The sequence below is a fragment of the Myxocyprinus asiaticus genome, chromosome 24 (genome assembly GCF_019703515.2).
Source record: "Myxocyprinus asiaticus isolate MX2 ecotype Aquarium Trade chromosome 24, UBuf_Myxa_2, whole genome shotgun sequence".
NCBI classification, from domain to species: Eukaryota; Metazoa; Chordata; class Actinopteri; order Cypriniformes; family Catostomidae; genus Myxocyprinus; species Myxocyprinus asiaticus.
Window position 1 is genome coordinate 2,397,978 of NC_059367.1, and position 25,730 is coordinate 2,423,707.

General features: G+C 37.1%; 1 protein-coding gene across 2 annotated transcripts in view; it reads right to left on the reverse strand.

Moving 5' to 3' along the window:
* Positions 1-25,730, reverse strand: part of cltcl1 (clathrin, heavy chain-like 1) — a 66,392-nt gene that overhangs the window by 35,027 nt on the left and 5,635 nt on the right. For both annotated transcript variants that reach the window (XM_051652647.1, XM_051652646.1), the window contains exons 2-10: positions 19,341-19,548; positions 15,417-15,685; positions 12,530-12,691; positions 12,169-12,282; positions 9,655-9,828; positions 9,248-9,445; positions 7,300-7,500; positions 5,224-5,376; positions 5,014-5,136 (exon numbers count right to left, since the gene is read on the reverse strand). In XM_051652647.1, the coding sequence (XP_051508607.1) occupies positions 5,014-5,136; positions 5,224-5,376; positions 7,300-7,500; positions 9,248-9,445; positions 9,655-9,828; positions 12,169-12,282; positions 12,530-12,691; positions 15,417-15,685; positions 19,341-19,548 (1,602 nt within the window). The remainder of the gene's footprint in view (positions 1-5,013; positions 5,137-5,223; positions 5,377-7,299; positions 7,501-9,247; positions 9,446-9,654; positions 9,829-12,168; positions 12,283-12,529; positions 12,692-15,416; positions 15,686-19,340; positions 19,549-25,730) is intronic.

Genomic DNA, 25,730 nt, shown 5'->3' on the forward strand with positions numbered 1-25,730 from the left:
CACAATGCACTGCAAAAAAATTTCTGGTAACACTTTGTGACGAGGAGGAGGGCGTGGCTGACTGTGAGTGTGCGCGCCTGGTGCTGAGCGGCCCAATCAGTGGGAGAGAAATAAGAGGAGGAGTCGGGAGTGCTGGAGAGAGAGAGAGACACATAGAGCTGTGTGTGTCCTCATGTTATTATGTTCCAGAGTGTCAGTCCAATTCCTGTTTCCTCCTTTACCGACGAACGAGAGACTTGTCTGCCACACACTTCAAGCCCATATTTATAATGCATTATACTGCATTCAAAATGTCTCATAATACACATTATAACATGTTATAACTTCTCATAAATAATTATAACTACAGTTATAATACATTATAAGACTTCCCCTATTCATAGTTATACTTTAGAGTATAATGCATTATAATGAATTCATAATGTCTCATAATACACCTTATAACATGTTATAACTTCTCATAAATAATTATAACTACAGTTATAATACATTATAAGACTTCCCCTATTCATAGTTAAACTTTAGAGTATAATGCATTATAATGAATTCATAATGTCTCATAATACACCTTATAACATGTTATAACTTCTCATAAATAATTATAACTACAGTTATAATACATTATAAGACTTCTCCTATTCATAGTTAAACTTTAGAGTATAATGCATTATAATGAATTCATAATGTCTCATAATACACCTTATAACATGTTATAACTTCTCATAAATAATTATAACTACAGTTATAATACATTATAAGACTTCTCCTATTCATAGTTATACTTTAGAGTATAATGCATTATAACACACGAAGCATCCAATGTTAATGCAGCAGAAGTTCATAAAGTTAATGTTATAAGTGCTGTATAGTGTAAACATGTCATGTTTGGGTTGAGGAAAAGGCAGGACTCTAATGCAGAGTAGTGATTAGGGCTTTTATTTAAAAACAATATATAACAAAAACAAACAAAAACCACCCCGAAGGAGAAAAACAAACACAGTCCAGGGCGACAACACAATGACGGGCTGGGCTGGAATGGGGAACCAACAGAAATCCAACTGGACAGGAACACGACCGACGGAGACCCAACAGGGGACAAAAACACAAGCAACATCCCACAACGAACTGGCACCAGACAAATGGAGATTATAAGGGACAGAAATCAGGAAGGCAGGTGAAACTAATAAACGAATAACACCGTGTAACAAATTTGTAATTTTGTTTTGGTTCCTGGGTAGTAAGTGTTATTTCCTAATTGCTTATGCCTCAAATGTATAGAAAATGGCTGTTATTCCCCACAAACTTTGCTTTTGTGACCAGGACAGTGATATTTTGAAATTTACCTATTTCCAATGAGAAAACGGGTGCATTTGTGTCTTTTCGTTCACATAAAGTCAGAAAAAAACAACAAATGAATCCAAATTAACATGTATTTATACTAAAGTGACCACAAAAGATTTAGAAGTGAGTAGTTTTTCGAGATTTACGATTATACTGTAAATCACTTTCACGAATCAGCCCCCAAATGTACTCGTCATACTTCAAGGCATCCAGCAAGGTCTTGATGCTGTTATAATCCTCTTTGAGGTGCACCGAGTGAGCCAGGGGAAGAGACGGGTACTTGTTACCATTATGGACTAGCACGGCTTTGAGGCTCCTGGATGAGCTGTCAATGAAGAGGCGTCACTCATTCTGGTTACAGGCGATTCCGATTGCCTCCAACAGACTGGTCACATTGTGGCAGAAGCAGAGCCCATCTTGACGGGTGAAGAAGCTGGAAAAAGGTTGGTGACACTTCCTCTGATCTGCGACTTGCACACGTTCATCCAACAATCATCCAACAAGTTCCACTGCTTGAGCCTAGACGTCAAAAGTTCGGCATTGGACTTGGTGAGACCAAGATCTCTAATCAAGTCGTTGAGGTCTTTTTGGCTGGGGTAGTATGGGTTTCTCTCCTCAGCTCCACCTCTGAAAATGTAATCTGGATCTACAAAGTCTTCCTCGTTCTCTGACTAAAGACGGCTGCTCTCTCTCCAGAGGAGTGGGTACGGGGAGCTCATGGCAGTGTGGCACTGGGGCGATGAATGAAGGAAGGTCCGGATACGTGATAGCAGGTGCGTTCTTGCCATTCCGACGTTTGGAAGGGTCCACCATGCAGAAGTAGCAGTTGCTTGAGTGGTCAGTGGGTTCCCGCCAAATCCTTGGGATAGTGAACTTCATGGCTCTCTTTTCCCCTCTGTACCATCCTACAAAAATACATTTATTTCACCCATGACTAATGTGTAAGAGATTTTTCATATATGATATATTTTTTTCAAAAACACTGAAAACTGTAAAACATTTTAAAATTTAAAACTTTTACAATATTAAAAATTAACACATTTTATAACATACATTTCCGAGCAACCTTACCTTCCAGAGTTTTTTTGCAGTGCTCGCAGGTGAAAAGAGGTGCCCAGGGTTTGTCTTGATCCCCAACAGGCATGCCGAAATATGCCTTGTAGGCCTCGCACATCTTAGCAGATGCTTCCACGGAGTACCTTTTCACTCTTATCTTGATAAACTGGCCGCAGACATAGCAAAATGCGTCTGCCGGATACTTGCAGCCTCTTGATGCCATCTCAGAAAAATGCAGATATGTATCCACTTAGGCAGCTGGAACTAAACTGAACTGGTGGGGTTAAGGCCCCTGTATTTATACTGACTATTTATATTACTGGAAAGTTCTAGAAGTTACTCCAAGTTTACTCAGCACTAAATCTATCTGGAATGTTCTGGAAAATAGGTACATTTCAAAATATCACTATCCTGGTCACAAAAGCAAAGTTTGTGGGGAATAATAGCCATTTTCTATACTTTTGAGGCATAAGCAATTAGGAAATAACACTTACTACGCAGGAACCAAAACTGTGTTACATAGTGTAATCAATCAGGTAATAAGGCAAACGAGAGGGCGGGGTTATCACTGATGACAAGACAGACACAAGAAGATGAGAAAATGCAAAACCAAGTGCATTCACATAACAAGAGACAAAACACAAGTGTCTGGACTCAGCCACAGGGTAAATAAACCAAACCAACCAAAGTGGCTGAATCCAGACACAAGACATATAACAGACATGGAACACGTACATGTCAGGACTCTGCCACAAAGGGGAAAACCCCAAAACTAAGGGCAGAACCCTGACAAAACAGTCTAAAGACTTTATGACATGATCATATTATAAGTGTTCTTTGACTGCTTTAAATTACAATACATACAATACATTACAAGTCAAACTTCTATAATGGAAGTTATTTATAAAATAAATCTCCAAATAAGATGCACAAACATTAAAATTGTGTGTGATTAACATACATATTTAGAGTTTCTGATATATTTTAATCTTGTAGTTTTACAAGTGTTTATCGTAATATCTCAATATTTATATTAAATGTGTGTTATTTTGTATTTTGTGCATGTGTAATATTTATAACTTCCAGCATGACTTGTAATGTCTTATAACCACTTGTAAATATCTTATGCATGTTTATAGACATTGCTTTTGTCACTTTACTTAAAGCATACCTCTTATATTTATTACAAATATACAGTATATAATACATTATAACTCCTACAGATAAAATTGGATGTTGCTTGTGTTATAATGCATTATACTCTTAAGTATATTATAATGTATTATAATTGTGGTTACAATTATTTATAAGATATAACATATTACAAGGTGCATTATGTGACATTATTAATGCATTATAATGCCTTTACATGCATTATAAATATGGGCTTCATACAAAGTTTTACCGAATAATTGTTTGCGATACAAAGAAAAACCCACAGGTAACCTCAGGAGAAATACAGGCTGCTCTGGAAAAAGACGGTGTGGTTGTTTCAAGGAGCATAATACTTGTTGACCCCTCTCCAAACATAGCACTTATGGTTGTGACCATAAAGCTCTATTTTGGTCTCGTCACTCCAAATTACAGTGTGCCAGAAGCTGTGAGGCGTGTCAAGGTGTTGTCGGGCATATTGTAACCGGACTTTTTTGTGGCATTGGCGCAGTAAAGGCTTCTTTCTGGCAACTCGACCATGCAGCTCATTTTTGTTCAAGTATCGTCGTATTGTGCTCCTTGAAACAACCACACCGTCTTTTTCCAGAGCAGCCTGTATTTCTCCTGAGGTTACCTGTGGGTTTTTCTTTGTATCGCAAACAATTCTTCTGGCAGTTGTGGCTGAAATCTTTCTTGGTCTACCTGACCTTGGCTTGGTATCAAGAGATCCCCGAATTTTCCACTTCTTAATAAGTGACTGAACAGTACTGACTGGCATTTTCAAGGCTTTGGATATCTTTTTATATCCTTTTCCATCTTTATAAAGTTCCATTATCTTGTTACGCAGGTCTTTTGACAGTTCTTTTGTGCTCCCCATGTCTCAGTATCTAGCCTGCTCAGTGCATCCACGTGAGAGCTAACAAACTCATTGACTATTTATACACAGACACTAATTGCAATTTAAAAAGCCACAGGTGTGGGAAATTAACCTTTAATTGCCATTTAAACCTGTGTGTGTCACCTTGTGTGTCTGTAACAAGGCCAAACATTCAAGGGTGTGTAAACTTTTGATCAGGGCCATTTGGGCTTCATATGATCACTATCCTTAAATCATTGCATGATCAGTCATATTTTCAAAATCAATGCTAAAATTTCACAATTTCTGCCAGGGTATGCAAACTTTTGAGCACAAATGTATATGTAGGTAAATATCATTATTATATTGATGTTTCTTCAACTTCTGGTACATTCGGGTCCCAGGGGTTGATTTTTATCTTTTTGTTATATGAAGGTCTCATAAAAACTGACTTGGAAAATGTACCTGGCCTTCATTGTTTATTTTTGGTACTTGTATACAAGTCAAAACAGTGCAAACTTTTGAGCACAACTGTATTTATAAAATATATATATATATATATGAAAAAAAGCCACACAGAAACTTCCATGAACATGTTTGTTAGTTACCTGGCTGATTTTGACCAGCGGTTCTTCATCCTGAACCAACATCTGAGCGAACTGAATACCCTGATCTGGTCCAGATGTCATCACGCTCCTCAACAACATCAGCCAGTCTGGAGAATATGCCATCTGCCCCAAAAACAACAACACAGTCAATCAAAATACACCAGAGGAGAGAGATAGAAAAGATAATGTGTTTCTGAGGAACACTGGTACCTTTTTAGCATAGAGAACTATCTTCTGGAACTGTCCGGTCTCAGCGAAGCACTGAATGACTTTAGCCGGAACGTTTGCTCTGAGATAAACACTGAGAGCTAGCGTGATGTCAGCGGCTTTCACCAGATCGCCCAACTCCTCTGAACACTCCAACTGTAGGGCATCATGGGGAGAGAATTATGGGAAAATGTCATTTCTGCAGCACAAGCGTGATGAAACCCAATTGCAAAAATATGACTATTTTCATACAGGTTTATCAAACACTGCCCCATCTTACATTGTCCAACCAGGATAAGGATGCAGGATGTAGATGTTTTTACAGCTTTTATTTTGTGGCCCAAAAAGACGGAATTTTCAGCAGCGATCCTCAAAATTGTGGTCCAATTTTTTGTGTAGTAAAAAATGTATTTATACTTCTAAGTGTTCCATGACCGTGTGAAACCTTTGTTCTGCAGTTAAAACTTAAGTAATCATTACGTAATCAGTCTCAGCCATTGCTCACTTTCAAGCGGAAGAGTGTTTAATTGTGAATAGTGTTTTGATCACCTTTGATTTGATTTTCATGAATCTTTAACCCCTTAAACTCAGAAATCATATTTCACTTTGTGATTTTTGAAAATATTTTGAACTGTGGTATTGGAGCAACAACATAAACTGGACAGTCGCATTCCTGAGAATGAGATCTTTCATTTGATATATGACTTGTCCATTTATGTGCTATGTGAAAGACTTTTATTTTCATATAAATATGTCTACCTCTAGGGGGCACTATAATACAAAAAGAGTTTACACTTAAAACGTTAAAGTCCCCGTATACTTTAGTCAGGCATATGAGGTATCATTTGAAAGCTTAGAATCTGAAGTTTTCAGAGATAATCATCACTTCTGCAGCTGTTACTTAAAATAACTAAATAAAGCTTCAGAAAATTCACGTTGAAAATTAGCACCCCCTAGAGGTAACGGGGTAGAAATATTTATATGAAAATAAAAGTATTTCACATAGCACATAAATGGACAAGTCATATACCCAATGAAAGCTCTCATTCTCACACATGACTGTACAGTTTATTTTGTTGCACTAATACCACAGTTCGAAAGATTTGAAAAAAAAATCACAAAGTGAAATATGATTTCTGTAAGTCATCAAATACAAATGTCTCATTTATGCTCCAATAACTGCCACTGTAAGACCCAAGTAGCCAAAAACTTTATATCTGCTTTTACCTTAGGAAGTTTTCTAAAAACATATGGTCATTTTTTACTTGTCTGTGAGCTTGCTTGGCTGAATAATCCAATGTTATATCTTAGATGTTCAGAACTAAATATGCCATCCAGCAGGAAAAGCATGCAAAAAATATCATCAGTAAATATGTTATCGACTATTGATGTTATATAAAATGTTATATATAATCGCAAAGGGGAGGATCTCAGCTTTCTAATGACACCTAGATTGAGCTTCTAGTCCACTCAGAGGCCGAGATATTCAATGAAACATTGATGGTGGTTCTTGAACTGAAAATTAGACTGAATGTCTATGGACGAGCACATCTATGAGGGCTAAAATACGTTAGAGCGCCACCTACATTTCAGATCTGTATATTGTGATGGAATGTGATAGAGAAAAATTATTCTTTCTAGTGCTTGCTGCCATCTAGTGGAATAAAATTAGACTTTTCAGTAACAGAAAAAGAATACATGTTTACAAAGTTAGGACAACAAAAAGAAAGACTGTTTATTTTTATTTAAAAAAAAAAGTATCATAAGATTATAAACACATTCAATATTATTTATGAATAATTGAAGTCTATTTTTTTGATTTAGGGTGATTTCAGAAAAATTAGACAAATTTTTTGAAATTAGTCCACAATATGTGTAAATGGTGAGCTTTTAAATTATAGTGTAAAAAATTTTGGGCGGCAGCCTAAAAATGCACCAGAGTTCTGTTATTGGTTTCTATGGAGGTTTATGTGGGAAAAAATGCAGATAATGTGAGGACTGGTATTAATTCTTGTGATGGCAAGATAAAAAAACTCCTGGTGGGGCTGGAAATCCTATTAAAGACAGCAGTTTCTGCACCTTCTCTTCTTTGAGCCATTTCTCCACCAGTTGTGCTCGTCCCTGCTGTAGTACGGGTCTGCTGAGCTCCACTGACTCCAGTTTATTCAGCTGCCCGCGATCCAACAAAATGCCGAAATACTGCAGCAATGGAGACGGCTGAGCGCCCTGAGCCGGGACGGACTGGAACCTGCGGATGGTCTCCGCCGTACGCAAAATGCCCTGAGTGTTTCATCATAAACATGGAGAAAGAGAATTCAAAAATGACAATGTTGCAAATGTTTTGCTTTTTGAAAGGATAAATCTCATGAAATTTGTCAAGAACTTGGCCGGGTCATATTTCCCACTATATATTTTTGTATTGTTACATAATTTTCATGATAATTAAGCACATTTCAACCCCCAAATCTCATTGTTATGCAAAAATCTCATTCAATTGCTGTAATGCAAACTAAATATATAAGCATTGTTTAAACTGTAGGGCTGTAAATCGATCAAAATTTTGAAGTGAATTAATTCCATAATATGCCAATTAATGAATCACATTAATAAATGCCCCATATATAACAATAATTCAATATGTAACGATTAAATAACAAATAGTTATATTTAAATAATTATAACTACACAATATATATTATAAATATAATAATTCCGAAAATTAAAATCCATAACATTATTTTTAGCAATTAATCATGTCCCCGGATCATAATAGGAAACACTCCTGAGCAATTTAAGCTTGAAGTACCACCTGTTTTCTCCAGGGGGCAGTAAGCGAAAATTCAGCTGTATAGGCAACACGCAGCTTATACACAGAACAAACCACACTTACTGACAGCAGACAGCACAAGATGAGAACGTGTTCTTGTGTTCAAACACAGCTTGATGGAGTGCAAATCTGAACGCAGGGATTTTAAGACATATTTTTCTAAGTTTCAAACTTCGTTTAACTTGACACAGCAACCTAAAAACAGTACATTTTATGACGCGACACAACCAAGACGGTCCAAAAGCGTCTGACGCAGGTGTACATTGACGCGTCCTTAAACAAGCCCTTATAATATAATAATATAGTATAATAATACATCTCAGACTGATTGACGAATTCAGTTGCAAAATGGATTGCTGTGATCTATAGGCCAATGATTGGATTTGTTCAATAATATGCAAATAAATTGGATTCTAGAGCCACTTTTTGTATTGTATTTACAATACTTAACTCTGCCACAATAATGTTATGCATTTAAATTTTCTGTAGCATTCTTTTTTTAAATATATATATTTTATATAATGAACTATTATACTATTTATAATTATTTAATCATTATATATTGAATTATTGTTATTTGAGGGGCTTTCTCAGCAAATATTTATGTATGCATTTAATTGCAATTGATTTGGTTAATAAATCAGAATACCATGTAATTAATTTGATTAAAATTTTAATCGATTGACAGCCCTAGTTTTTTAATATATAATTAAATGCACTGAATTAATGCATTAAATCGACAGCCCTATAAAAAAATTTCGCATTTTTACAGCATGGTAGTATTTGTTGTACTGCCTTTAATTTAATGTAATGCTGATTTTAACAAAAAATCATTGTATAACAATATTTTTCTTCAATGTAATTTTGTTACTGTAATTAGAATCATCATTGAGAATTATTGGAATTTTAAAAAAAATGATTAAAGTAAATTGTTCAAACGCATTACAGTAATGAGAGTTTAGGGAGAAAATGTGCTTAATTATCATGAAAATATTGTCACAATTCAAAAAATCTTAATGGCCCTTTAAAGGGGCAATTTTGTATCCTTTCTTTGATTTAGGGGAAAAATGTGACCTGGACTTGTTTTCGTGAGATTCCCCTGAAAGTGTTTAAATCTCATTAAAACTGCGTCACACTGCAGACAGACACACTGCTGGTTTTCCAATCTGCATGTTCCTGCTTGGGTGTGCTGTTTATTACCTTTGGAGCTGAAGCAGCGATTTTAGCCGCCTCGGTGTAGTTTCCCTGTGAGAAGAGAGTGTTGAACTTGTGTGTGAAAAGCTCTTCAGCTCCAGGAAGATCGCTGCGTAACGCCATCCGCAAAGTCAGCTCTGGATTCTGCAGCACGCTTGTCACGTAATTCACAATGTTTTCCTCTTCAACGCATACTGACAGAACCTGTACACGCACCATTCAACAAAATTAACTCTGTTTACTTTCTTTCTAATTGTGAATAATTCATCTGTGAATATTATTCCAAAGACAATAAATGGAGATGTTTAATGAAGTCTCCTGCTTCACAGATGTTTCTCCTGAGAAACAGACCACAGTAATCTAACATGTGTCTCCTCTGGAGTTTCTCAATATGATATTCCTCTTGTGTGTACCTGTCCCTTCTTGTTGACTCCGATGATTCCCGATGTACTTTCGTGAGCGGCCGTGACGAATATAGTTTCAGCGCTGATGCGGTTCATGTAAATACAGACTCCAGACTCCAGATCATACATGTGAAAATAACCATACTTAGTGATGAGGTAGATAACACCATGTTTAGTACCGATCTGAAACAGAGAGAGAGAGAAAAACACAGGGCTGGTGATATAACAACTGTTTTTGCCTTCCAAAAACTTGATATCTGATCTTTATCGCCTTTTTAGCATTTTCTGTTGTGTTCATTTTGTGCTAGCACATTTTGTGTTTCCGGTCAAAAATGACCGGCCCACTAAGATTGTTTATAAATCTCTAATATTGCATATATTATTCCAAGATACTGCATTAGTTCTTTTGATCAACTTCTTTTTTAGTAATTATGACAGGTTTTGTGCTCCTTTTTTGAAGATATTTAAAAATATATATATTTTTATTGATAGAGAGATTCATTGAACTGAGCTCATGTGTGGGGCCACTCCCTACAGAAAACTAAACAAATATATAATAATTACATAATAAATGAATAACCACTTGCTTGATCTGAACACACTAGGTGTCATTTTAAAGTTCAGAATCTGGACTTTACAATGCATATAGCTGATCCTACCAATTCATTAATAATGCTTTTTAATTGGCTGATAAATAAGAACTGTTTCGTTCTCATCATTTGCTAATTTGTTGTCACAACAATTATATTCAGAGTTGGTAAAAACATAAAGATGAGATGAGTTATATATCGTTGGAAAGGTCTCAACTTGTAGAATGCAATGAGCAGATTTGTTTCAGTCAGAGCTCAAACTGCAGTGAGTTTTAGTGTGTGAAATTCTCACAAACACACATAAATATAATAAACAGGAGTGTGTTTTTGTCACGTTTTTCCTTATTACTTCCTGAAACATACATATATCACTGACAATGACATATAGTAACTTACAGCAGATGATCCCGATTCAAACGAGCCCAAACACAACATAATATGATGAGGAGATCTTGAAATATTCCTCGAAGAGTGTACATGGAAAGATGATGCACAAAAGTACGCTCCACACACATTGTGTGTGTTTGTGTGTGTGTGTGTGTGTGTGCACATGTCCGAGGACTTTGTGTGCGCAAACACACATCCACATATGTGCTCATCTAAAGGAATGTGATGCTCCTGAACACTTGATATTTCTGTATTTTGTAGTCTAATCCATTCATTTCCAATAGCCGGTTGAATACAACAAGTGTAACAAAGTTAAATAAAACCAATAATTTTTTTTGAAGAAAATGGTCCAAATTTTGTGTGTGTTTTCAGATACCATATGTGGACAAAGTCAAGTGATTTTATTCCAATTGGATTAAGTAATTTTAAAAAAATTGTACGGAAAAAAGGGTTAAAATGACCGGAACACAACATAAGAGTTAAAAGGCAAATAGAACATAAATGCTAATAACTTTAAGTAAAAAGAAAGTTGGGTTAATTGCATGGATTCATTTTATAGAAAACTACATGAAATATGAAAAAAGTCTGTGTATGAGGGTGTGTTCACCCCACGTGGGATACTGCCTCTTTTTAACACTCTCTAGACACCCAATGATGACAGCGATCTAACACATCTATGATGCGAAGGATCGTGTTTCAGTGAATCGATCCCAGTGAAACCGTCGCTATAGAGATGCAATTAGCAATTAGCTACCATTGCTCGTCACGACACATTTTGAGGAATATTTTAGGATCTACACATCATATTACATTTAGTGTGGGCTTGTTTGATTTGGAGCCACCACAGAGTGGTGGTGATGTGTGGGCTAAATCACAGAACTGGTAAGCAGAAGGTTGCAGTTCAATTCCCACAGCCACTACCATTCTTGAGCAAGGCACTTAACTCCAGGTTGCTCTGGGGGGATTTTCCCTGTAATAAGTGCACTGTAAGTAGCTTTGGATAAAAGTGTCTTCCAAATGCATAAATGTAATTTGTTATATGCCATTTTCTATATCATGTTTACTTTTCATAAAGTAATAAACCAAAATATGACGAAAATTCAGTTTATCTGTTTATCATACATGTGCATTTCACACGCTAATACTCACTGTAGTTTGGTCTCTGAGTGAAACAAATTTGCTCGTTGTATTCTCCAAATTAACAACTTTCGAAACATATAGAGCACATGGCTGTGATCTTTTTACTGATTCTAAATATTACTGTTGTGATCGCAAATTTGCGAATTATGAAAATGGAACAATTCTAACTTTTAGCAAATTTAAAAGCAGTATTTTAGAATTGGTCAAATCAGATATATTCATTGTAAAGATAAGAGTCAAAGCTTTAAAATGACAAATAATTTGTGCAGATCAAGCAAGTGGTTGTTGAATAATACCACTTTTTTGTGATCAGCTCTTGGCCTGGTAACGGGCCTCTCTAGGTTTAAGAGGTTAAGTCAAGTAGAGTAACTCTTCCATAATCAGACAATAGCGAGTTAAACGTCACCTGCATGGCCACAGGGAAGTCTGTCTGTGCTTCAGGTGGGAAAAACACATCCACTGCTTTCTTAGTGAACGGCTGGTTACCGGTCTGAGGTTGCCCCACCTCAATGATGTGAAGCTACAACAGACAACACAAAAACATCTTTATACTCCATCCAAATGGAACCAAATACACACACTTCAGCTGCTCAGATCCAAACAGACCCAAAATAATTCAATGACTAGCACTATCTATACTGTATCAATGGAGCTAAAAGTGTAGTGTTTATAAAGGCAGAGAGAAAGAGTCAAGACTTTCTTTTACCATCTCAACATGTATTTTCTCTGTTCAAAAGCCATATGAAAAGCTGTGTAACTAATTGTACCTTGCCTCCAGCCTGGCCCCTGACAGCAAAACAGAAGAGTGTTGAAGTGTTTAAGTTTCCCTCCAGTTTATAGAGTCCAAACGCTGCGGCGTGACCCTCGATGGGCTGAGACACTTTACGATCCACAGAGTACAACTGCATCGCCCCTATGACCCGATTTTGCTGCAAGGCCCAGAGAGAGAGACATTCAGATATTACCAACACAGCCGTATACACAAATACATGCATAGCTATTTAAAAGATGCCAGCATCCACAACTTTAAAGTAGGAATGCACCTATGTGGAAATTCTGACTGACACCCACTGAAAGAAGTATTTCCCTGTTACAGCCGATATGATTCCAGATATTTTAAATCTACAGTAATTTGTTGCTTAAGAAAATAATAATAAAACACACATAAGTCATAATACAGAGTTTTACAGTTTTAGACTGATACAGAGTAAGAGGTAGTGCTAAAAAAAAAGCTAGACGTCTTGATATGTGTTTTTAAAAGAATATTCCGGGTTCAAGACAAGTTAAGCTCAGTCGACAGCATTTGTGGCATGATGTTGATTACCACAAAGAATTATTTACACTCGTCCCTCCTGTTCTTTAAAAACAAGCAAAAATCAAGGTTACAGTGAGGCACTTACAATGGAAGTGAAAGGGGCCAATTTCTGGAGGTTTTAAAGGCAGAAATGTGAAGCTTATAATTTTATAAAAGCACTTTCATTCATTCCTCTGGTAAAACTCATGTATTATTTGAGCAGTAAAGTTGTTTAAATCGTAATTTTTGTGGTCATTTTAGGGTTTACAGCGTTACGTTGTCATGGCAACAAAGTTTTAATCTTTAAAATTACTTTAAACAGAAAAGGTTAGTAAGCAATTTTATCTCCCTAAAATCATGTTAAAACTCATATTGTTTATGTCTTGTGTCTATACTTTTGAAACAGTGAGTATTTTAACGTTCACAGATTGACCCCATTGACTTCCACTGTAAGTGTCTCACTGTAACAGGGTCGAGTCGAAATACATTTTTTGTCATAATCAACATTATGCCACAAATGCTGTAGACTGAGAGAATATTCCTTTAACAGTTGAAGTACTTTGCAAATTGATACAGTGTCTAAAAAACGCAGCGCTACTGTGCAAGACACTGAAAATAAGTGAGATGCATCAATACGGTCAAAGATGCCCATCTAGTGCATGTTTACACAGAAAAACAATTGAAAAATAGCACAGATGGTTACAACAATGCGTTTGGTCAAGAATGTGTCCTTGCGCTAAAAAAGCTAGAAGCAGCACCACAAATGACGGTGTCTCCAGACATGTTTTTTACTTGACATGGCGTCTAAAAAACGTGGTGTTCCTACGCGAGATGCTGAAAAAAACTGCAAGATGCGGTGTAACAGTCAAAGCCGTTCGTCTAGTGCATGTTTAAATAATAAAACAATTAAAAAACAGCATGGATGGATGCAAAAATGCCGAATGCATCCTTGCACTAAAAATAGATAGACAAATGCAATGCAATGTAATCTCGAGATGTGTTTGTAAAAGTTGAAGTTCTTTTTAACCTAACATGGCATGTAAAAAATGCAAAGCTTTTGCACTAGACACTGAATAAAAAAAACAACAGAAGCACCGCAATGGTCAAAGATATCCGTCCAGCGTGTTTACAAAGGAAAACAATTGAAAAACAGTGCAGCTGGACATAAAAATTGCTTTTGATACTGAACGTCGCCTTGCGTTAAAAAAGCCTAAACGGCACGAATGGGGACATTCTAAAACGCTTAATGTGAAAAACGCTTAACGTGGCTTAATGTACAAAGACAGTGAAATTGGAGGACCAAATTCAGTATGGAGTGGTGGTGGCATAGTGAGATAAAGCACATAACTGGTAAGCAGAAGGTTGCCAGTTCAAACCCCACAGCCACCACCATTGTGTCCTTGAGCATGGCACTTAACTCCAGGTTGCTCTGGGGGGATTGTCACTGTAATAAATGCACTGCAAGTTGCTTTGGATAAAAGTGCCTGCCAAATGCATAAATGTAAATGTATGCACCTTGTTGATGATGCTTTTAAGCAGATAAGCCCACAATCTCAACGCAATGTGCAAAATGGGCTCATCTGCTTGAATGTACATAGTATGCATCATCAATAAGGTGCATACTGAATATGGTCTTAAAATATCACTGTCTTAGTACATTAAGCCACGTTAAGCATTTTCTTAATAACGTTTTCTATGGAAGGAAAACGCTTAAGGTGCAACTTTGCACGTTGTGTTTGTGGGCTCATCTGCTTGAATGTATATAGTAAGCATCATCATTAAGGTGCATAATGAATTTGGTCCTCCAATTTCACTGTCTTAGTACATTAAGCCACGTTAAGCATTTTTACGTTAAGCGTTATAGAATGTCCCCACGAACGCAGGTGTCTTGAGACGCGTTTTAACAGTTGAAGTTCTTTTTAACCTCACAAGGCGTCTTAAAAATACAAAAAAACAACAACAAAAAAACCAGAAAGATGCTGCCTAAGTCGGCGCCCCAGTGCGAGACACAGATAATAATAGCACGGACTGCCGCAAAAACACATTACAATATTAGAACATAGAAAGAAATTAGGCCTCATATTATCGGCCTCCCAATATCAACAACTTTGATAATGAAAAAAAAATCACTAATATTGACCCATGCAGTCACCGATATATACACCTGCACAGAATTTTCAACTACAGAATTATGCGAATGTTTTACCATTTTACATCCATTCTGCAGAATTATGCAAATTTTCACCCACAATTGTGCCAAAGTGTGCAGATTCTGTGTGGCCATACCGATATTGTGCGTCCTTACTTCAAAGTGAAATTGTGAGTTACTAAAAGATGAAGTATTACCAACATACACACACCTGTGCTGATATTCCTATGAGTAGCAGCCATTTCTGCTGTTCGTCTGTTCTGTAGTTGATAATCTGACATCCTGCCAAACTGGCATGGCGATCAAACATTTTGATTGGCTGAGAGTCTCCCTCCATGCTCCAATGGTAAACGGCAGTGTCAGTAACCAGGGCGATCGTGTTCACAGAGATCCACTTCCAGAACAACACTTCATCTGTCATGGTGTGAGCTTTAACTTTACTCCTCATCTCCATGTTGAAGATCTGGAGCGTCCGAGCCGCTGTGAGGACAGAGAGAGAGAGAAGTGACTCTGACATTTGACCTTTGACATGTAGACGTTATTATCCTTTTATATTGACCTATAATCACTCCACTTCATATCAGCAGTTTTTACATGTAATGCATGTTATGTATTCAGATTACTTCAGAAGTAATATTACTAAAATAATATTATTTTTATATTATTTATAAACGTGTTATTTCTTTCGTTTTTCCATCTCTAGAGAAATAGCTTATAGCACAAAAGTATCTATCTTGTTACTTACTTTCCATAAAAAACAACAATGTAACATAATTATTTACTCTTTATCAGGAGTAATGCTTTACTTTAAAAGTCAACATGAAAGGGCGTTAACAAACCATTTACTTTCAAAGTTTGACATATTTCAGATTAAAGAAACACTTTTAAATGTACATTTAAAGGTGTAAGTTATGACATAAATATATAAAGGAAAAAATAAAACTGCTCATTTCAAAATGCAAGCTTATTTATAAACCAAAAAGGCTGGGAGGCCGAAACAGGATATTCAATGAGAAATTATTTAATTTAATTTTATTTATTAGTTGACGTCAGCTGAAAAGGAAATGAAGGATTATTTAGACTTTATTATTTCTTTGGAATAATGTGCATTTATTAATTGTTCACAATAAGACCAGAAACATCTATTAAGAAAGTAAATAGAGTCGAAAGCAATGTTTCCCATCACAAAATCGTTACTGAATATGAAAAATTATTTCCTGCATTAATTGACGATTATATCTGATATTAAATGTCTAAATTTTGCCTTTGTTCATCACAAACACAAATGGGACAGTAATAATGATACTGCTTATCGATTACACCAGAAACACAGATCGTAAACACCAATGCTAATAAAGCTTTGCATGTCAAATGAGTTTGTGGTGAGAATGTGATGGGCGACTTAAGAAGGGGCGAATCGAGATAGCTGGATGGACTGGAATGTGAGAGCTTTATCAAACATACAGGCCATATCTAACCAACATTCTTGTGAAATGCAGCTATTCCACAGAATAAGATGAGGAAACTATTTTCATGATGAGTAATAATAAGACTGACACTCTAGCCATTTAAAGAGCCAGTCGTGTGTATCAGATCAGTTTGGTTTCAGTTTGCTTAATAGTGCATTAATCGTAGTAGTGGGCATTGGGCATTCCAAAATTGGGAGAAAAAAGGGGATAAAATAAAAAATAAAAAATTATAATTAAAAATAAAAAAAGCTTAGAATCTGAACTTCTCAGAGATAACCATCACTTCTGCATTTATGTTACTTAAAATAACAAAATAAGGCCTCAAAATATTCACGTTGAAATTTAGCGCCCCCTAGAGGGAACTTTTTATATGAAAATAAAAGATTTTCACATAGCACCTAAATTGACATATCATATATCAAATGAAAGCTCTCATTCTCAGGAATGTGACTGTCCAGTTTATTTTGTTGCACTAATGCCACAGTTCGAAAGATTTTGCCGATCACTTCTGCTGAAAGCCAAAAACTTTATATCTGCTTTTACCTTAGGGAGTTTTCTAGAAAATTTGCCATTTTTTACTTGTCTGTGAGCTTGCTTGGCTGAATAATCTAATGTTATATCTTAGGCCATGTCCACATTAATCCAGATTTGAAAATGGCATTTTAGTTTTCAAAACGCTCTCTGTCCACACTGCCATTTTCTTTTTCTTTTTTTTCTATCCCTTATTCTCCCAATTTGGAATGCCCAATTCCCACTACTTAGTAGGTCCTCGTGGTGGCGCAGTTACTCACCTCAATCCGGGTGGTGGAGGACAAGTCTCAGTTTCCTCCGCATCTGAGACCATCAATCCGAGCATCTTATCATGTGGCTTGTTGTGCATGACATCGCGGAGACTCACAGCATGTGGAGGCTCATGCTACTCTCCACGACCTAGCACAACTTACCACGTGCCCCATTGAGAGCGATAACCACATTATAGCGACCATGAGGAGGTTACCCCATGTGACTCTACCCTCCCTAGCAACTGAGCCAATTTGGTTGTTAGGAGACCTGGCTGGAGTCACTCAGCACACCCTGGATTCGAACTCGTGACTTCAAGGGTGGTAGTCAGCGTCAATATTCGCTGTGCTACCCAGGCCCCCCACTCACACTGCCATTTTCAAGCATTTTCCAAAAGTTGCTCATCCGCACTAAAATGTATGAAAACACTTAAAACCCCTTACTGCACATGCTGAAAAACTGCCGTTCCATGTACGGGCTGAAACGCAATTGTCCTCATGTTTCGTCACCAGAAAGTAATTCCAAGTAAACTTTGTGTCACCTAGGAAGGAATGCATTGTGAAGGTTGTACAAAGTAACATTTATCTTAAAAATGCTCTGAAAGTGAAGAACAGGCACAATAACGCCACAACAATGTGGACCGCCATCTTCATTTTTTTGGGTTGAATGGATCACATGACTGCATCACATGACAACAAATTCGCCATCGTTTTTAGATTGTCTTCCCTGTCCACAACAACGTGTTTTCAAATTTATCCACTTGTGACAGCGTTTTCGAAAAGCGTTCCGTTTTGCTTTTAAAAATGCCGTCTCAGTGTGGACGAAAGGCCAAAACTAAAAAGATTTGTTTTCAAATGAAAACGTATTAGTGTGGACATGGCCTTATATTTCCAGAACAAAATGTGCCATCCAGCAGGAAAAGCATGCTAAACAAAGTTATGTTTTTGACTACTGATGAGAAAATGTTATACATCGTCGCAAAAAGGGGAGGACCTCAGCTTTCTAATGACACCTAGATTGAGCTTCTAGTCCACTCAGAGGCCGAGATATTCAATGAAACATTGATGGTGGTGCATGAACTGAAAATTAGACTGAATGTCTATGGACGAGCACATCTGTGAGGGCTAAAAATGTGTTAGAGCGCCACCTACATTTCAGATCTGTATATTGTGATTGTAAAAATCTTTTTTTCTCTAAAACACTTTCTGTTTATCATAAGATTATAAACACATACAATATTATTTATGAATAATTTGAGTCTTTTTTTATTTGGGAGGATTTCTGAAAAAATGAGACCAATTTATTTTGCAAGTACTCCACAGTATGTGTGAATGGTGAGCTTTTAAATTTGAGTGTCAAAAATTGTGGGCGGCAGCCCAAAAATTCACCAGAGTTTAAGGGGTTAATTTTTATCTTATGAAAATTACTACTTTGAATTTTTATTCAGTTTCTGTATTAGTTTTTTCCTGTGTAACCTTGGTGCATATTGTCATTCCTGAATGTAAAGTCTGGCCTCAGATCTCTTTACAAACAGCCTTAATATGAATTTTAATATCCTAAAATACGGCATCATATCAACTGAGTGTACAAACACAGAAACAAAGAACTCATCTGAGGAATCACAGTCATTAGACCTGGCCTGCTTATATGTTAAAAGACACATGGTTTTCACATACATATGAGACAGAGTATATGTATGTTCTCACACATTGATCAAACCACAATGATTGACAGGCATCATTCCAGAAAAGCGAGTTATGGACAAACTTACCATCTTTAACAAGAGCAGAAAGCAGTGAGAAAACGTTTATTAGTTAGAGTCTGTAGTTACAAAAGCATTTCAGAAAATATATAAATAGACCTAATAAAATTGTGCGGATCGGCACCTTTCAGCGCAATGACTTTGCTGGCGGGGTTCATGATGGCGCTGTCTGCTGTTATGGGCCGTCGGATCGGGTTGGTGGGGTCGCTCAGGTCGATGATGACCACCTGGTTCTGTTCGCCCACCTTCTCTCTGATGCAGATGAAGCGGTCGGACTCCATCGTCAAACAGCTAAAGCCGATGCTGGCCGCATTCACTCCCAGAGTCTGCAGCTGGAGGACGAAAGAGACACACATGACACGAATGACCTTTAACCCCTTATACAAACTCATCAAGCAGTTCTAACATTTTAACAGTTGCTTTAGCTTGGTTTTGCTTAATTTCAGCCATTTATGGATGTTTCTTCAACTTCGGGCACTTTTAGCACTGTGGAAACATTTTTCACACTCTCACTAGTTTATTTAATGTCTACTAACAATGTCCAACAGTGTATGTACATGCATCACAGGAGATTTATGTCATTCAAGTCATGAAAATTCCCACCACAGTGTCATTTCCACGCTGATGGAAATGACATTTTTTACGGTTTTCAAATAAAATGATCGACTTTTTTGTCTTGATAAAGTTAATTTCATAGATAACATTTTAGCATCTTAACTCTTTTTGTGTAATTTGGCGAAGAGATGCCAATAAAAAAATGTATATTTCCCTTGATTTTTTGTTGTTTTGTCTCATATTTCATCTCATGCTCTTCACTGACACTTTTCTGCACTTGGTAAACAAGCACACTAACTTTAGAAAAAAACGTTTTTAGGGGCAAAATTATTTGACGCAAATGTCAACCACAGTGACATCACAATGTAGAGGAAGTAGAAAACAAGTTGTTCTGGCCGTATGTTTTAATAGTACAATGACCTTGTACTGTATATGCCAAAAGATGATGGAACACTTGATTCCTCATGTCATGACCTCTTTAAAAACAAGACACATTTACTTTACCGTGTTTTAAAAGCAATGCTGAATAAGATGTTTAGGTTTTTGAGAGAGAGTGTATTTTGTCTTAATGTATGTTTTTTTTCACTTGTTATTAACTTGTTTCTAGTCAAAACAAGTGCAAAAAATATACCAGTGCTGAAGAAGAAATCCAACACACACACACACACACACACACAGAGGCAGAGGAGATAAGGTAATTTCCTGACTGTCCAGATGCAGTATTTGATGAATGAAGCAGAGACACAGAGGAAAGACTAATATTCTCACTCTCTCTCTGTATTTGCAAATGATGTGTTTATATTCTTTCAGTAATCACATTAAAACAGTAAGAGAGCAAGGGATACAGTGGATAAACAGACAGAAAGAAGGAAGGAAGGAAGGACGGACAGATGGTAGATTTCACAATATCACTTTTTATTTCCTAATTTCTGAACCCGATCATTTCTGAGAGTTGCAATGATGAGCACCTAAGTGGTAAAAAGTCATTTTTTTCCCCCCTTTTTCTCCCAGTTTGGAATGCCCAATTCCAAGTCCTTGTGGTGGTGTAGTGATTTGCCTCAATCTGGGTGGTGGAGGATGAATCTCAGCTGCCTCTGTGTCCGAGACCGTCAACATGTGCATCTTATCACGTGGCTTGTTGAGCACGTTGCCACGGAGACATAGTGCATGTGGAGGCTTCACGTTATTCTCCATGGCATCCATGCTCACCTTACCACGTGCCCCACTGAGAACAAACCACATTATGGTGACCATGAGGAGGTTACCCCATGTGACTCTACCCTCCCTAGCAACCGGGCCAAATTGGTTGCTTAGGAGACCTGGCTGGAGTCACTCAGCACGCCCTGGGATTCGAACTAGTGAACTAGCGAACTCCAGGGGTGATAGCCAGCGTCTTTTACCACTGAGCTACCCAGACCCCCTATGGTAAAATGCACTTTAAAATTCCATGAAAATTACCATCTTGGTGAGGAATTAAGGCCGGTTTATACTTCTGTGTCGAACATATGCCGTATGCTCCGTGTATTGGCCAACGCTTTGATTTGCATTTATAGTTCTGCGTTGGTTCATAAAAAAACAACGTATTTGGTATTTAGGTACATATTATTTATTATACTGTCACAGTCTGTCTCCCTCGTGTTTCCTAGGACTCTTATTTTGAAGTGTTTCCCCCAGACTATGTTTCCCAGTATGCTCTGCCTTCATCACTGCCATCTGTTCCCGATCATTCTCACCTGTTTTCCATTCCCTCATTAGCTCTTGTTTGTATATACACCCTCTAGTTTTTGCATTCCTTTGTCAGTTCTTGTGTGTTGTTATTTGAGTTCACGTTTGTTTGTTTGTTTCTCTTTTATCATCTTCATTAAAGCTTGCAATTAGATCCTACGTCTCCCGTCTCATCTCAGCAACGACTCCTTACATATACATGTTGCCTGCAATGCAGAGAGACAATAAATCAGGCACAGACTGTATAATTGCATTTGAGTCGCTTAAATAATAATAAATAAATACTGTATTCTGGCATACTTTCTCACAACTCTCCGTGCTGAAAAAATATTAAAATTAATCAATAACTGCTTGCTTGACCAACACACAATGGGTTTCATTTTAAAGCATAAAATCTTTACTATGTATTTCAGCAAAATAACTCTAAAGAGGTGCTTTTTTAAATCTGCTGAAGAAGTGGTTTGTTTTCATAACTTATGAAATATGATTATTTACTGTACACCATACGGTCAAACATCATTCAGATTGGAAAGGTCTCGAGTAGATTACGACAAATATTGTTTCAATCATATATCAGACATAGAGTATATAGCGTGAAAGACCCCCAAAAAAAGCACAGAGTTTATAAGCTGTAAACAGATGTGTCTTTTTGTCGCTTTTTCATGATATAAACAGAATATAAAAACAGCAGATGCTCACAAAAAATGAAACGGGTCCAAACACAATGCGACACAATCACCGATCAGTGGATACAAATGAATAGATCAAATAAACTTGGAGAAAATGTGCTGCTACCGTAGATGTCATGCTGGTGGGCGGTCTCTGGTAACACAGCGGACCAATCACAGCTGCTGTCATCTGCGTTGACGCAACGTGCAGATACATTTTTGAAGACGTGCACATTGGGCTAGGCTGTAGTCTACACCGTAACCGCCGTAACTATGCGTAGCCTACGCCGTAGGTTCGACACAAAAGTATAAATCGGCCAGTCAGTTGTGTCTAATCGAATGTAAACAGTGGGACAAAAGCAGATTTCTATCAAAATATCGGGCTTGCAGTGTAAATGCAGCCTAATAAACCTGCCACTGTCTAGTATGTCATTAATATTAATCAAACAACAATAACAAGAACATGAGAAAACCACTCACTGCTCTTGGCTGGATCACTTTAGTAGCTTTAAAAAGTGTTAATGCATTTTTATTTGTATTTTTTTCTCCCCTTCAGATCCTCGTGGTGGCGTGGTGACTCGCCTCAATCCGGGTGGTGGAGGACGAATCTCAGTTGCCTCCGCGTCTGAGACCGTCAATCCGTGTATCTTATCACGTGGCTTGTTGAGCGCGTTACCGTGGAGATGTAGCGCGTGTGGAGGCTTCACGCTATTCTCCGCGGCATCCACGCACAACTCACCACGCACCCCACCGAGAGCGAGAACCACATTATAGTGACCACGAGGAGGTTACCCCATGTGACTCGACCCTCCCTAGCAACCGGGCCAATTTGGTTGTTTAGGAGACTTGGCTGGAGTCACTCAGCACACCCTGGATTCGAACTCGCGACTCCAGGGGTGGTAGCCAGCACCAGCTACCCAGGCTGCCAGTATTAATGCATTTTAATTATACAGTGAAGACCAATAATAAAATCAGTTTTATGTTACATTTTTATTTCATATTATTAATTTGTATCATTGTTCTCTTGTTTTCATTGCTTGTAATTTGCTTCCTAATTCTTGTTTTATTACTGACTGTTAACATACAGTAGTCCCTAAAAGATGAATAGAAAAGTAAATTTTTTTGTCATGTTCATACAGCACACTAAATTTAAAATTGACATTGAGGTAAGAGACAACGTGAGAGCAGTATGCATTCTAACATTAATTATTTATACTGTTGACATTATCATATCTAGTGTTATGCTCTTTAATGCATTAGTATGATTCAAAGATCCAGTCAAAGAACATCGAGATCCAGTTTCCAGAAAATCCGTCCAGACCTCACTCTCACTGGAAACCAAAGCAAAGATTTTCAGAGAAACGTTACGTTTCAGATGAGAGACAATGTACATAACAAACATGATTTGTTACATTTCAGATGTGTGTACATGCGTGTGGAGGCGGTATTTCATATATGAGAAAGGTCGCTGTTATGTGACTGGGTTTATGTTGTTGATGAATATGTTCCATCTTCCTGCTCATAACTTCATTAGCTGAGTCTTATTGGGTTACAGCTCAACATCACCAGCCAATCAGGGCAGAGACAAATGACACTGCAAAAATAACCCTAAATGAGATCACACAAGAGCACAATGACATATAGTAGAATAAATTATGAAATGGAAAGTTTCAATTCTAAATTCTAATAGGATTGACTGCATTCAAAGTCGCTGTTGAATCTGTGACCTCACGTTCTATATTACATTTGCTGAAGGAACTGCTTATTCCAATCATTTTTAATAATAAATTGTTGACTGTTTATATAACTTTGTCTTTTATTATTATTATTATGTTGGCTTAATGAAGCCAAAAGACTGTTACAAATTTGCCGTAGGTTTGTTTTTTTCTTTTTCAAAATTTCAAAACCAAGACCAAAATGTCAAAAAATCAAAACACTAACTTCTCTTAGAGCTTTCAAGCTACATCCACCAAACTTGGCACAGACCTTCAGAATGTTCTGGAATAGTGTGTTATGTCTCTTCTAACTAGTCGCACTTACGGTTTTCACACAGTGGATGATCAAATATTTGAAAAAACCCATAGACTTACACGGACAGAATGTTCAAACGGGCCAACGGAATGCTCGTTAATTCAAACGCCAAACGTCAAAAATTCAAATGTAAACAAACCCTTTAATCGGCAAGGCCTTTAATCAGTCAATCTATTTATCTATCTATCTATCTATCTATCTATGTATCTGTCTATCTATCTATCTGTCTGTCTGTCTGTCTCTATCTGTCTGTCTGTCTCTATCTATCTATCTGTATGTATCTATCTATCTATCTATCTGTATCTATATATCTATTGTAGGGCTTTACTGGTTGTTTAGATCAGTGTTACTATCAGAAATAATTAATAATTATTTCTTTAGTTATTAATTAATATTTAAATTAATTAATTGAATCTAACTCATTAAAACCTCATATGGGGCTCCAGTAAATGTAGTGTGCTACGTTTAGGAGCGGGTTTGGTTATTAGCAATAATTAATAATTATCAAAGATAATTATTAATTATTAAAATCAATAGAACATTGATAAGAATCAATGTTAGCTTTTTTAATCCTTTAAATCAACAATTATCAAAGATAATCGTTAATTGTTAACATTGATGAAACATTAATTAAAGTTAACACTAGCTTATTGATCATTCAAATTCAACAATCATCAAAGATAATTATCAATTATCGAAAATCAATAGAATATTAATAAGGATTAACATTGACGGGGCACCACCCTGAAATCAGGGACTAATAACCGAATATTAAAACAGTCTCAATATTAGATTGTTTCTTAGGAAAATCGACTTCCGAAGAATATCGATTTTCGGGAAAAAAACAATGAATGAAGGCTTGAATCCGAGCACTGACATCCCGTCAGCATAACACAGGTGTATGCAAAACAAACCAAAACACTTCTCTTTGTAATATAAACAAAAGTTTATTTATACAGTAATATCAATTAATAATTAATACAATGCAGCCAATAAACTTCCGACTTACAACTACAAACTAATCAGTGATATGATTAGATATGGAAATAAAAATAATGCTATAACACATGAGGGTGTGTGTTTGTGAGAGCGAGTGTGTGTGTGTGTGTGTGTGTGTGTGTGTGTGTGTAAGGAGGGACGTGCACAAAATGGCAGATGTGACTCTCGTGGAGAGTATGTCACGCGAGACTTCCGGCCAGGGAATATGGCCGCAAATGTGGGTGGAGAGAAACCAGTCAATGGCGTCTACCAGTTACCGCGTGTATCCGCTTGTACGATAGCTTAGGGACAGAGCTTTAGCACGAAGCTATCTACGAGCCAAAAATGTGTGCCAGAATGTTTGTGAGGGGTCGCGTGTGTGTGTGTGGTTAGTATGAGAGAATTAAGTGACGGCCCCAAAGCCGCTGTTAGTTTATCACTCAGAGACGCGGTGAACGGCTCGTAAACAGTCCCGCGTTCTTTGATTCTTTAATGGATAAACTCAGTTTGCCGGTTTCACCCATGATGGCGAAAATGCACAACAGTCCAATCTGGTT